Raw genomic sequence first — 14,446 nt, forward strand, 5'->3', positions numbered from 1 at the left:
TGGCCGCTGGGCCTGCGCGTCCGGAGCCTGTGCCCCGCAACGGGAGAGGCCGCAGCAATACCACAAAAAGAACACACAAAAAAAAAAAAAAAAAGAAAGTGTGTGTGTATATATATATATATATATATATATATATATATACACATATATGTATAACTCAGTCACTTTGCTGTACAACATTGTAAATCAACTATACTTCAATTTAAAAAATAATAAGCTTCCTTTATTTAAAAAAAGGAATCTTTGTGAAAGCCTTGCAGATCACAGGCACTAAGATTGACTCTATTATGTTCTCTCTTCCCAGACAGGGAATTGTACGTCCAGTGGAGGGAGATGGTATCACCATTAGCCCTGAGCTGCTTCATTTCTTCTTCTTCATTTCTTTTTATCAGAAAGCAGGACTTACTGTGCACTTTTCCCTGCTTCCTCAATCCCAGAATTGTCTATGAAGGAAAAAGATGGCACAAATTTGGAATGCAGAAATAATCACATGTATCTGTATCTGAAGTCTTTTGTCTGTTTATTGAAACCTCTGCAGCAGTATTGTTAGGCAGTCTGATCTGTGATAATAGAAACAGAAAGTTAGCTTGATTACTATATTTTGATCAGACTTTCCTCCATTCTTTTAAATCTTTTTCTTTCAGGTTATATTCAAGAAGAATGTGTCATCCCCTGTCCATTTGATTGCAAGTTAAGTGATTGGTCTAGTTGGGGGTCTTGCAGTTCATCTTGTGTTGGAGTGAGAATTCGATCCAAATGGTTGAAAGAAAAACCGTACAATGGAGGCCGCCCATGTCCCAAACTGGATCTCAAGAATCAGGTAAAGTGCATGAAGCAACAAATACAAAGCTGAAAAGTATCTCCTTTATTATTTCCTGTTGAAATTGAAGTCATCATCTTGTTATAAGTAGCTCGCAAAAAGTTATTACAAGTTCAGAAGAGTGGATAAGAGGGTAGAAATTAATATAATAGAATTAGGAAGAGAAGCCTTGCCCACTTCTAGGCAATGACGAGAACGACTTGGTAATATTAGAAATAATAATGTTTACAAAAATTAAATCCAATTGGTTTTTAAATTACCTTGAAATTTGATTAATCATGATATTATGAAAGGGGTGTGTGTGTGTGTGTGTGTGTGTGTGTGTGTGTGTGTGTGTCAGTCATAATGTTGGGAGAATGTCAATTACTTTATGGTTATAGATACAATTAGTGGTCTCATCCACATACTACAAAAATGGTGTTCTAATTTTCCCGCATCTAACTCTTCATACTAATTTTCTTTGTTCCTAATCTTATGTTTCCACAGCTCTTCATGTCTCTTCTGAGCTATTTCTCTACCTTTTCCCCCAAGATCAAAGCTGTTTTCATAAATGGAACCCTAAAGGATACTCTTCCATGTAGATATCTAATAAAATTGCCATCTTAAGCAATCAAAGTTGATTAGAGTATTTCAGTTGGCTTTACCTACATAATGGAGTCTAAGATTTAATTAAGAATTATAATAAAGAACTAAAATTTCTCCCATGATTGCATACTGTTATTATATTAGGACTGATATATACATTTTAATCAATTCAATAGGTGGAGTACAAGATGATGATTGTTAAGAGTTCTTTACTCTTGAGAGGTGAATTGTGTCTTATATGGGTCTGTAGATTCTTTATGACTCTGAAACTTTTAAGAAAATAGCTACACAGGCTTCTATTCCTAATTCTATTGTATTCATTTCTGCCCTGTTAACTCCATTTTGATTAGACTTTCTATACAGGTTGCTTAATGGAAGGGAAATCCACGCATCTGTTGTTAATTAATTTGAATAGCGTATCTAGTACTGCTTGTATGTAGATACCATTTGTCATTTCAAGACTGACATCTCTAGCTGGTTTTTTCCTAAATTTTGATGAAAGACACATAACTCACTGAAAATGAAAAATTATCATACTGGCAAAAAATATTTATGTTCCAAGACAGGGCATAGTATTAGGCGAGTCTTGTTTTTTAAGGTTACGTGGGTTAAAATGATGACCCTGGTTTCTTCCTTCAAAGCAGATATAAAGCATACTGGGAAAAAAATGATGCAGAAGATTGTAAAATCAACATAAAGGTTGCCAAAAAAACTTCACAAGTACAGTAGTTTAGGGAAGGGAAAAGTGGGATATGATTAATGAAAACAGGAGGGAAATAATCAGAGCAGAGAGAGTCTGAGGAGAGAAGCCTCTTCAGTATGAAGAAAGGAATAATACAGGTTGATGGTCAGGAGAAGAACTTTCAAATGAATACTCATATGAAGGTATGAAGGCTATTTGACCTTCCCTAGGGGATTTTCCAGGCATTTAAAAAGGGAAATGACTACTAAGCATTTATAGTTATAAATAATGTATGAAAATTCTTCTCTCTCCTCAACACCAATGAAACCTAAGCCTTTATAGCACTAGCGTTAAACACGAATTTTAATATGCTAATTTTATGAACTAGGAAATTATCAAGTGAGTAAAAGGACTTCATTGGAGCACAGACTCTAAAACTGTATTCTCTGTGTATAGGCAAATGTATGGAAATGTGTCTATCAAATTTGAGAGTATGTGTAAGATAAGGGTATTTGTAAGCCTGTTATGACTTAAAGAAAACTTGTTCTAAACACTTAGTTGACATATAAAACTTATAACCTTAAGAAGTAGTACATGCTGAAAATTAAGCCCAAGTTCAAGACTAATTTAGATAAATCCCATATGTGAAAACTAAGCGAGGGTGGGTTTGTCCGCAGGAGGTGTTTTCTAGCTTTTGAGTTCGGGAAGGAAATTGTAGCATTCCAAAGACATTTGCTGTGATGCTCAGAAGTGAATCCTGGGATTTAATTATCAGAAATCAAATTTAGTGTAGCATATATTCTGATGTAAAGAGGTTTCAGGTATCTAGAATGTATGTGGCTTAAAAATTGGAAAACTTCACCCCAATCCATACTTTATATTTTAACATAAGTTAATTGATCAAGACAGTAAATCATAAGCCCTCCGTCTCACTTGTCAGTCTGTGAATGTCAAGGAAAAATGCTATTGTAAAAAATCCTAAATTTAAAGGAAATTGTACCCAGAGCCCTTCCTTTTCTAAAGAAAGCACACTTTTACCTGTAAGTATATTTGTGGAAAGCTGTCTGCGGACTTCATTATGTATTTGCTCTTATACATGGTAGAATCCCCTTTGTGTGTGTATGTGTGTTATATATTGAAATTGTTGAAGTTATCCATATTTTCTTAATTCATCAGTATATAAATTGGGTTGTCAGGAATCTTCATGATTTAGGAAATATTCCTCAACTTCTATTATTTATGGCAATTCTTCTTCAGAAGAGCTCGCTATTTGTTTCCCTAAGCTGGAAATATGATCTAGTGAGAGGTACACCCACTGAGGCTGTTTTTTAAAGTTCATTTTTACTACTGACCTTAGGTTATTGGTCTCCTTTCCAATTGGTTTTTAGGTCTAGATTTAATTTTCTAGTTTTGGAACCAGATTAATCGTCTCTCATCCATTCACCCATAAGTAAGAGCTTACAAAAAATGTAACCAAATTATAGCAGTAAGAGAGGTACATATCTTTAATACCTGTGCATGAGGAAAATTCAGTATATGGCATATTGAGATTAACATACTGTTTGTAAAAAAAAAAAAAAAGAAAGAAAGAACTTTCTTATGTGTAAGTATATATTATGCATATGCTATATAAATGTTAGTATACCTGCATGTACTTAATCATTCTCCTCCTTTGCTTCTCTTTAGAACATGAGGTCTTTCTGAGGGCAAAGGCTGTCTTTCTACTTTTGTAACTCATTCTAGCCCCTGGTACACCATCCTGTGGATTGTCAAATTATATTCATTGGATGCTTTAGCTGAAAAGAAACCTCTCTTGATGAGTGTGTGGCTAGCTCCATAGAAAGAAAAAATACTTTAGAACTCTGGTCTCTTAAGCTGTGATTTGTCATTCGAATTGTCAAAAAACATGAGCTCTTCTAGAAGAAAGACAAAAGAACCTCCACATTATTACTGCCCAAAGAGTCCTTTCACTATTTGCCAGAAAAATCCTGGGTGTTTGCCTCCCCACTGAAATCTAACTCAGTGATATAAATGAAAAGGTTGGTATTATCTACACGAGCTCATAAACTGCTCTGAATCTGTTTGTGAAATCAATATTTATAATCTCTCATAAAAAAACCTCCCTTTTAAACTAAAACCTATCAACATGATAGCTCTTTCTCCAGAAGTGCCAAAGTGACAGCAGTACTTTGGTGGCTTTCTGCTAAGTAGATTTGTGATGATAAATAGCTCGAGCATGCAGCTGACCCAAAGCTTTTATTTAGTTGGAAAACTGCTAAATAGTTTTTTGATTTATCAGGTCAGTTGACTGATACCCTTGACTATGCTGTGTGTAATCAAATACATAATGTATTTGAATTTTTTATAGTCTATAATGTGGTGAGTGGATTTAAGTGCACTTGTACTGTATCTTTTTGCTATCTTTTTTCTTGTGGAGTTCTGCTTAATAGAAGATTAAATATGGGGACATTAAAGCTCCATTGGACTTACATTTCCCTTTATGAGTTCTTTACACAACTGAAGGCAAGGGAGTGCCAGGAAATTCTATGTTGTTTATATGTTGCACATTTGTGTGTCCCATGTGCTGGAATAAAAATCTGACACTGAGATTCATTCTCTGTACTTTTTAAAATGCATCTATTTAAACACAATTTTGAAAGAGTTTTTATTATGCTTGCAACTGAATGAGTGGATATAAATTAAATATATGGGTTTTCTAGAAACACCTGCTATTTTAAAGGTGTGTCTTCTCTCCAAAGAGAAGTGGCCTGAATTTGGAAATAATGAGTATAATGCTTTTTCTTTTCCATAGCAGGGTAATACTCTTTTAAAGAATACTTTCTTTCCAAAGATAAACAGGTATATTTTCGCAAGATCATTTCTCCCTTATAAGGTGGCTTTGGATGAGAAAATTTTCTATAGAGAAGTGTCTTATGCTCATTTTGATACTGCTTTATTAATTATTAATAGCATTTTAGGATGTGGAAAGAGGATAACTGTCATTCAAACTGAATGTTTGTTTACCCGGAACAATATGGCTCACTTAAAGTTTAATTTGATTTAACCAATTTTGGCCTTTTGCTTCTTTTGGGACCTGCCCGACTTCCACTCATCCTAACCTAGTCCAAATCATTCCTGGCAGAGTCCTGCCCGCTTTGGACTTAGCACTTCGGCAGGAGCTCCAGACCGTAACGGAGCAAGAAGTCATCGTCTTGAGCGTTAATATGGAAAGCCCACAGTTATCCATGATGAAGTACACTCAGGTGTACCGTTCTTGTGTCAGGAAGTAGGGGTTGGTGACTGCACCTTTGAGAAGAACTTGTTTTAGTTATGAAATATCATATGCCACAGAATTAAGAGATGCAGAGTGATTTATTCTTCAGGGTTACTTGGGAGGATTTAATAAAGGCAGATACTCCTAAAACGTTTTACTTCTCGCCAAAATACTAATAATTATGATAGCAAATTATTATACTAATTATTATACACCACACCCCATCTCAGAGGCAGAGTGAAATGACTTCTAAAGGCTGGTGTTCATCCATTCATACGCTTTATGCCTGTCTGCCAACCCAAACACTGTGCTCTCAAGTTGTGGCATTGCACTAAATGAGCTGCGTAGAGCCTGTAGTAGAGGCAGTTTTTCTTTTTTGTTCCTGCCCTGTCACCATTTCCAAGCAAAATAATTATGTTTTCTTCTCAAGAGATTCCTCTCTGCCACGCTTGTGTCTATACATACCCTATTCTTGATCATAGGACTACCCCTCATGCTTGTTGAAATCTTTTGCAACTTTGATCATTTTTCTTGAGAACCGCCAGAATCACTCATGAGAAGCAATTTTCCTCTACCTGTTGTCCACTTTCTCTTGTCTTTTACTGTGTTTTTTTTATACTGGGTATTGCTACTCTGCACATATTCAAACTCATTTTTAGTTGTTATGCAAGAGGTTCCTATGTACCTCTAGAATGTTCTCTACTAAGCTGGCTTGGCAAATTTCCCTAATGCTGTCCCTAGGCAGGGTTTCCAGGATTGGCAGGAGACAGCTATAAAATTGTGAAACAGGCAAATTATGTCAGATTTTGTCTTTGGAACCCTTTCAATGTGCTGTCATACCTCATATTATCCCTAGCCTCTGAACTCCTGAAGTTCTGAAATATTATATTAGATAACATCAGCCTCAGCAGGAAATCACATCATCTGTATTGGAAATTTTGCAAAACTATCTTCTTAACCAGGGACTTCAAGTAGAAGTGCTTAGGTACTTTTCTAGAAAAAAAAATATTGACAGAACCTACTTTTCAGATCTTTCCTGAATAATCCTGTCTTTTAACCTTTAAATGCAAAATGGAAACTTCCTTCCACCTCTCATGCATTAAAAAACTAGGGCTCTGACTTTAACCACAAGCATTTAGAAAGTTAAACCATGTATTGATGGGAGTGTAGCACCTTCTAAAAATAACTTGCTTAAGAATCCTTTAGAAGAAAGATTCTAAATGGCATGTTCATTCTCTAGATCTTTTTTTATTGAGATATAATTTACATATAACACTGTGTAAGTTTAAGATGTACAATGTGTGGATTTTTATACATTTATATATTGTAATATGAGTACCACCATAGCATTACTTAAAACACCTCTCACATCACATAATCATCATTTCCTTTTTGTGGTGAGAATAATTAAGTCCTAGTCTCTTAGCTGCTTGGAAATTTTTAATACAGTGTTGTTGACTGTAATCACTATGCTGTGCATTAGATCTCCAGGACTTATTTATCTACTAATTGCAAGTTTATACCCTTTAGATTTTTCAAGCTTTATCCCACTATTAAATTACCAGAAAGCAAGTTACCTAGGTCCTGACTAGGTCCTGTGATTGATCCCTGCAGAAAAGCACTTGTTGAATCATCATTTAATTTTTCTGTATGACTTAAGAGTCCATATAAAAATAGTCTGCCTGAGAAGCTTATCTAAATCTTTTGGAATGTAGATTACTGCTTCATAACCTTTACTGATCGTAAGAGTAGAAAAATCACCATATGGGTGGGGGAAAAATTGGTATAAAAACAGTTTCCCAGGCCCCTGCTCTGGAAACTGTGGTCAGCACAGAGTAAGTTCAGGAAAGTGTATTTGTTAACAAAGCTTTATCTTTGCTCTTTTTTCTAATCAGGCAAATTGAGGAACACTGCTGATTTGAGAGTCTTGTCCCTGAGGCTACCATTTTTGCTGAAGTCAGCTCTGGAAAAGAATTTCTCTGCAGTTGACTTAGCCTGCCCTTTCTAATATCAACAATGAATACAACCACTGGTTCTTTGCTATTCAATGCAAATCTGGGAGGAAGCTCCCATTTTATAGAGGAGACTAAGGCTTAGAGGGGTGTAATTACTTGACCAACTTTACCCACTGATGTGTATAACGGGTTAAGAGTCATTCAGGTCTGAGGTCAAATGCTACCCTGCCATCTTCTAGCTGTGAGAACATGAGAAAATTACTTAACCTTATTGAGTCTCAGTTTCATGTTCTGTCAAATGGGTATAATGATAACAACTACCTTATAAGATTATTGTATTAATTAATATAAAATGAAAATACTGTTGTTTGGCAAATAGTTAAGTACTTGATAAATGTTAAGATTATGTTTCCTTGGTCTCTAACACATAATTTCTGTTTCCAGTTCAGTTTGTTTTCATCTATATTACCTTTTAGACCTAAGTTATACAGATTGCTTTTCTTTTCATATTTAGCTACTGGAATATTTGAAGTCAAATATTTTAGCTGTAATCACTCAGCTTATATACATAGGAAAAGCTACTGTCACTGCTTCCTGTATGGGAAGTCTGCTTTATTTTTTTTCTAAATATCTTATTTGGCATTGCATTTTTTTTTCCTGGTGGCAAAAAAGGATGTAACTTTTTACATGTTTATAACTAATTTTCTATCAACTTGTGATTCTTTGGATATAAATGTTTTTATTAAGGTGTGTAACAGAAAGATACGCAAATCGTTATGGGTAGAGCTCTATGACTTCTCACAAATCGAATCTTCCCATTCGATTACTACCCACATCAAGAAATAATACTTTATCATTATCTCACGTGCCTCCTTTTGAACTCCAGCTCCTTCTCTACCACCTTCCTCTCACCAAATAGAACTACTCTTCAGACTTCTAACAGGATAAATTCGTTTTATCATTTAAAAAAAACTTTACATAAATGGATTCTGCGCTATACTCTTTTGTGTCTGCCTTTTTCTCCTCTGTTTGTGAGATTTATCCATGTTGCGATGTATAGCAATATTTTGTTCATTTCCATTGCTTTATGTTGTGTCCTTGTATATATCACATTATTAGATTATATATACAACATTTTATTTGTTCTAATTAATGGATGGACATTTGGGTTGTTTCCAATTTGGGGTTATTACAAATAACCCTGCTGCAACCATTCTTGTACGTGTCTTTGGTGCTCACATGTGTGCATTTCTGTTGCATACAGACCTAAGAGTTGAATTCCTAGGTCATAGGCTATGCATATATTCAACTTCAGTAGATAATTGGCATTTCATTTTAACTTGTGAACTATCACAGACCTTTCTAAACATAGCTAGTACATAATTCTAGATAATGACTTGAAATGTGACCTGTCTGACACCATGAAAAGAGGTGTGAAAGCCATATGGATGCATTAAATGTTTATCTCAGCACATCCCATATCACAGCACATCAGTGACTGCTGTCTCCTCCCAAGTATATCTCTCCTCCCAAAGAGAACAAATGTATGAGTATCACCTTCTTGCTGGACTCTTCTCATGTCTCTCCTAAACAACCCTCATACCCATCAAACTTCCTCTGCCTCTTTCTTGTTACCTTCAGCATAAAGCCCAAGCTACATGATATAGTTTATAAGACATTTCATGATCTGGTCCCAATCACATTCTGTGAGCTCAGAGTCATGGTCAAATCAGCAAGGCCCTCAGGCCAGGGAAGCTGCTGATGAGACAAGAGGAAAGGGTCACTTCTTTCTAACCCCTCATCAGCCCTCATACAGCCTTTCTCGTAAAGAGTGAGAATTTCACATTCTCAGGATGATCCTATAAATCAACTGATTGATATCTAATATGATATCTTTTAACAGAAACTGCCTTTCAATTACAAATCACCATTCTTTAATGAAATTAGATACTTGGATTGACTTTATCACCCTTTCTCTAGAAGCTGCTCATCAAATTCCCTCTACACTGGATTAAAATCAGACCCATTAACCATTTAAATATAGACCGCCCAAGGCAGATTGGAGTTGTTGCTTTCTTCCCTGAAGAAAAGTCTTTCTCTTAGAGGAAAAGGTAAGGGACATCTGTGCTGAAAGCAAGTATGGAACCAATTGCAGTGTCTGCCTCCACAGGGTGTCCCTAGACATCAGAAGTCATGGCTGCCCATTTGATTTACTAGAGAGAAGTGTTACATTCCCTACCTCCCCACTCAGACCAACTAAATCAGAATTTTTGCTGGTGGTATCCAACAATCTTTTTTAAAATCCTCAGGTGATTCTGATGTGCAGCTAGGGCTGAGAACTGTTGAATGCGGCATCTTGTAAATGAGGTAACTGGGGCTCAGGGAGGTGACTTGACACCTAATTACCGCCTAGAACAGGGACCCTGCCTGTCTGTTGTTCCGTTCCTTTCCTATTTGAACACCTCTTCCGTCCGAATGAACACAAGTGCAATAAGAAATGTCAGTGATGTGAATGTGCTCTATCCCTGTGTTATTCACTTAGGAAAACAAGTAGGGGGCCCTCTGACCTCATCCTGCAACATCCTACCCCCTCACCTCTCTGCCCACTAAAGGCAAATGTCCTTTACCATGAGCAAGTGACCTCTTTTGGGAGATGTTTTAACTGATCATAAGGCCTCCAACAACTTCCTTTTCCGGTATGAGGGAACTTACCTGGTGGCTGTGCAAATGTCCCTGAAAAGGTGGAAAAATATACTGCATGGATCCATGGTTTGGAGTGGTATGATATGGTAGTGGATGTATTTTTCTTTGTGTTATTCAACAAATCTCACATGTATGTCCTCATGCTGTATAATTAGGGACATTGGGGGGAGACATATAAAAATTTAATGTGGCAGGTACAATTATGTAAGTGTATTATGTGGACAGGGACTTCTAAGCAACAGTAATTTATTAATGAGCTTTGGTAGCTTTCAAAAAGAGAAGAGGTAAAAATAAAATTGAATTTAGGGTAAATGTTTTGGAAGACAACTTTAATTCTCTGCATCTGTGCCATTATTTATTCATTCAGCAAACACTTCTAAGAATGAATGATGTGCCAGGAGGAGTTACTGAAGCTTATTTCAACACCACTCCTCCGAGAGTTTCCACTGGGAACTTGCATTCCCAGGAACTTGAGTGAGGGATTGGGTAGGTTGAAAGTATGAATGGTCAGACCCTAGATGCTCATAGTATTAGAAATGCTTTGCCTTTTTTAAAAGTACAAGAAACCAGTTTGGACTCAGTCAGCAAAATTACCTGTTTCTCCTCTATATCAGGATGATTTGCAGCTAAACCAAAACCTCAACCCAGACTGGCTGAAACAATAAGGAAATACATTACCTCATATAACAAGAAACACAGTGATCATGTGGGCTCCAGGGTTGGTTGGTTCTTTGGCTCAGCAATGTCATCAAGGACATAGTTTTTTTCAGTCTCTGCTTTGCCATCATCAGTGTTGGCATGAAGCCAACTGAAGAATGAAGGATGAACCTCAGGATGTTAGCACAATCAGCAGTGTCAGGCATAGCCTCCTGGTGCAGCAATGACCAAAAGAATAAAAGAGTGTCTCTCTTTTGGGAATCTTAGGAACAGTAAGGTTTTCCCAGAGCTTCCCCCACTCCCGGGAAGGACTTCACCTCACACCTCAATGACTGAAGTTGGATTTTGTGTCCATTCTTAAACTAATCTCTGGAAGGAGTCATGGGATAAACTTGTTAGCTCAAACAAGTATTTTCCAACCAAAACTTTTCTAAACTTCATGACACATATAAAACTATAATAATCATCTGGCAAAGTGGAAAATGTATTCAAAGCTACTTATGTCAGGAGTGAATGGTCTGCGACCGTAGTCTCCATGGGATGGTGCAAGCAATGTCTCAGCCTCCCCTGAAACCCACATACGAGACCCTGGTACAGTAGGACCCTGCTTCTCGAACTTTCATGTGCATATGAATTACATAACAGAGCTTGCTAAAATGCAGACTCTGATTCAGTAGGTCTGCGGGGACAAAGAGACTAATTTTAACAAGTTTCCAGGTGGTGGCAAAGTTGCTGGTATGCAGATTATACCTTGAGATGCTAATGTGTACCAGCTGGGAGCTCTCTCCTAGACATCACCTGGGGTGGAATGCATGTTGAAGAGTGAACGAAAATATCCACTATATACTCTTTTTTTTTAATTTTGGAAATTTATTAATTTTATGTATGTGAAAAGGAAATGCATTGATAACTTCATGCTCTTCAAAGAATTACAGTAAATATATGGAAATGAATATCAAGTCTCAATTCTTATTTATTTCTAATTATTTCTTTATAATCTATGCACATACATACATATTTTCCTAATGGAAGCAACCTAAATGTCCACTATATACTCTTAATTTTAACTCTTTTTGGCATTCAATTTGATGAGTATAATTAGTTTTAAGTAACATTTTCAGCCTTATATCAAGGTGGAAAAATTAAGTAGTGTTTTTAATTGAATATCTGAACGTCTATTGTGTTAAGTAATATAACCTAATACTTTCCCTTTGAGGATATGAATTGCCTCGACTAGGGCTCTTCCGTGACACTTTTTTTTTTTTTTTTGATAAGGACATCGCTCCATTTTGCAAGTTATTTGGCATAACCAACCTACCAGTGACTCACTCTAAATGATAAACAAGCAGACTTAAATATCAGATAAGTAATACATTCATACACCAGGCGTCTCTCCTGTTTTCCCTACTCTATGTAGCCCATGCAACATTTTCTTGGGTTATTTATCAATAATTTAAGTCATATTGGAATTATGCATGTACTGGGGAGGGCTCAACAACACTAATGAAGGAAACCAAGTCTAATATCTCCTTTGGATTTCTCCAGAGTGTTTCGATCCAAGTAAACCTTCTATAGACTGTTCAGTGTTGCAATGCCATTTGGTTTTGCAGGTAACGATAGCAGATGGCAGGAATAAGTAGAACTGAATATCATTTTGTATGAAGGTGAAATAAGAGCTCATATTTATGGAAAAGAAATCTCAGTGAAATTGTTCATTTAAAGAGATTTATATATTTAGATTTAGATATATAGCTGCTTGAAAGCATTTTAACAGACCCTGAAGGATACGTTCAGAATAGGTACAGGTAGAATCTTAGAAAATACAAAACAATGAGACATCAGACACGTAGAACGTGGTTTCATATGTACATACCCATGTAGTTATTTGTAATGTTCTTCTTATTTGTGTGTCTGTCCTGGTTCATCCTGAGACTTTTAGGCTGCTAGAAGGTAAACATCTTGTTTTCTACTGCCATCATAATTCTTCCAAGGACTGAGCACTTAAAACCATGTCAGTAAATTCCATGTGCTCCCCTAACAATTAAAAAAAGGAGGAAAGAAAAATATTTTAGAGGCAAATGGGTTTTTTATATGTGTGTAGAATTTCTGACATGGTGAAAGTGTAATATTCTTTGCTCTGAGTAAATTATGAGTCATTGGAGAATAGGCCGAGTGCTGTAGGCTTAATGTTTGTTTCTACCCAGCATACATATTTTGAAATCTAATTCCCAGTGTGATAGCATTTGGAGATGGGGCCTTTGGAAGGTGATTAGATCATGAGGGTGGAACTCTCATAAATGGAATTAGTGCCCTTATAAAAGACACCCCAGAGAGCTCCCTAAACCCTTTCTCCAAGTGAGGAAACAGAAGAGATGGCTGTCTGTGGACCAGGAAGTAGGCTCTCACCAGACACTGAACTTGCCACCACCTTGATCTTGGACTTCCCAGCCCCCAAAACTGTGAAACATAAGTCTCTGTTGTTTATAAGCCACCTGGTCTATGGTATTTCTGTTATAGCAGCCCTAACTCAACTATTTAGATACTTTATGTTCAGATTCCATTTTTAGCCTTATTATTTACTGCCCTTATGGATTCATTACGATGTTTGAATTTATCACTCAGAACTAGCAATTAGACAAGCAGAATCAAGCCCTGGGATCTAGAGTAAGAAGCAAAGTTTAATTTAGTCATTTTGCTATATCAGAATGGTTCATTCTCTTCTTTTTGGTTAAAAGAGATTGCAGCTTTTTGTTAAAATCTGAATTGCTAACTGTGTCCACTTTTTAAAAAATGGTGATTTTTCTACGTGTAATCACTGAAGCCATGTCTATATGAAGCTGAAACAAATGACAAATTCAGTAAAGTCAAGGGAAAAGAATCCATGAAAATGGAACATTTGGTGACCTGAATATAGACCTATCTGCATTCTGTTTTTTTTCTCCTTGGAATTATAAGCATTGGAATTAAAGCCCTCTATGTCTAGGAAATCAAACCAGAAGGATAATTGAGTTAAAATGCTGAATAATTCTGGGTAAACAATTGGTCAAGTTAGCTATTTAATGCTAAATAGGAATAGCAAAGAACTAAGAGAGAGGAACTGAGACAGCTTTGGAATGTAAAAATGAAATATGGACATCTTGAACTCAATATATTATAGTCTTTGCATGAATTATTGCCTGTCATTTGAAATGCATATTAATCAAAACTATAGAAAAATCTGTTCTGGCTTATTACTTAATTAAAAGTAAGTTATGAGCATTTTCAATCTTTATATAATTAGTATCTTTTGCAAGTCATGAATTTCCCATAATTCTGTTGGCCTTAATCATCAGAAAAACTATTGCTGTGCTTAAGTACAATTGCTGTGCATTTTTTTCTACTTTCTAGCAGATGCTACAAAAGAAGCTATCACAGCTGGTGAAAATTGATATTCAAAGTATAAAACATGACAGTGGAAAGATTAATTTTCTGTACTCAATGCCCTTGATTCGTGAAAACTTTAAACTTTCTTCACATTAAGGCCAGTGGTTTCATTGTGTGGTTGAGAGTGGGCAGATGATAACGTTCTGCTCTATTTTACTTTATGATGAACCAAAGTGGACCAGTTGTTTTTCTAATGAGTTTGTAAGAGATGCTTCAATGCTGACACATTAGCTGCATCCCTTGGACTGCTATGATGGGGAAGTGAAAAGCAGTTTTAACAACTTGCTAAAATTATCACCATTAGAGTGAATGAATCACTAAAATATATGTACCAGATGTTTAAAATG

The 14,446-nt window shown here is 36.1% G+C and overlaps 1 protein-coding gene across 1 annotated transcript in view; it reads left to right on the forward strand.

Annotated features, from left to right (window-relative positions):
- THSD7B (thrombospondin type 1 domain containing 7B) overlaps positions 1-14,446 on the forward strand; it is a 773,362-nt gene that overhangs the window by 569,462 nt on the left and 189,454 nt on the right. The window contains exon 14 of the mRNA XM_024122279.2: positions 645-820. Coding sequence (XP_023978047.1) covers positions 645-820 — 176 coding nt within the window. The remainder of the gene's footprint in view (positions 1-644; positions 821-14,446) is intronic.

Source organism: Physeter macrocephalus, chromosome 2 (genome assembly GCF_002837175.3).
Source record: "Physeter macrocephalus isolate SW-GA chromosome 2, ASM283717v5, whole genome shotgun sequence".
NCBI lineage: Eukaryota > Metazoa > Chordata > Mammalia > Artiodactyla > Physeteridae > Physeter > Physeter macrocephalus.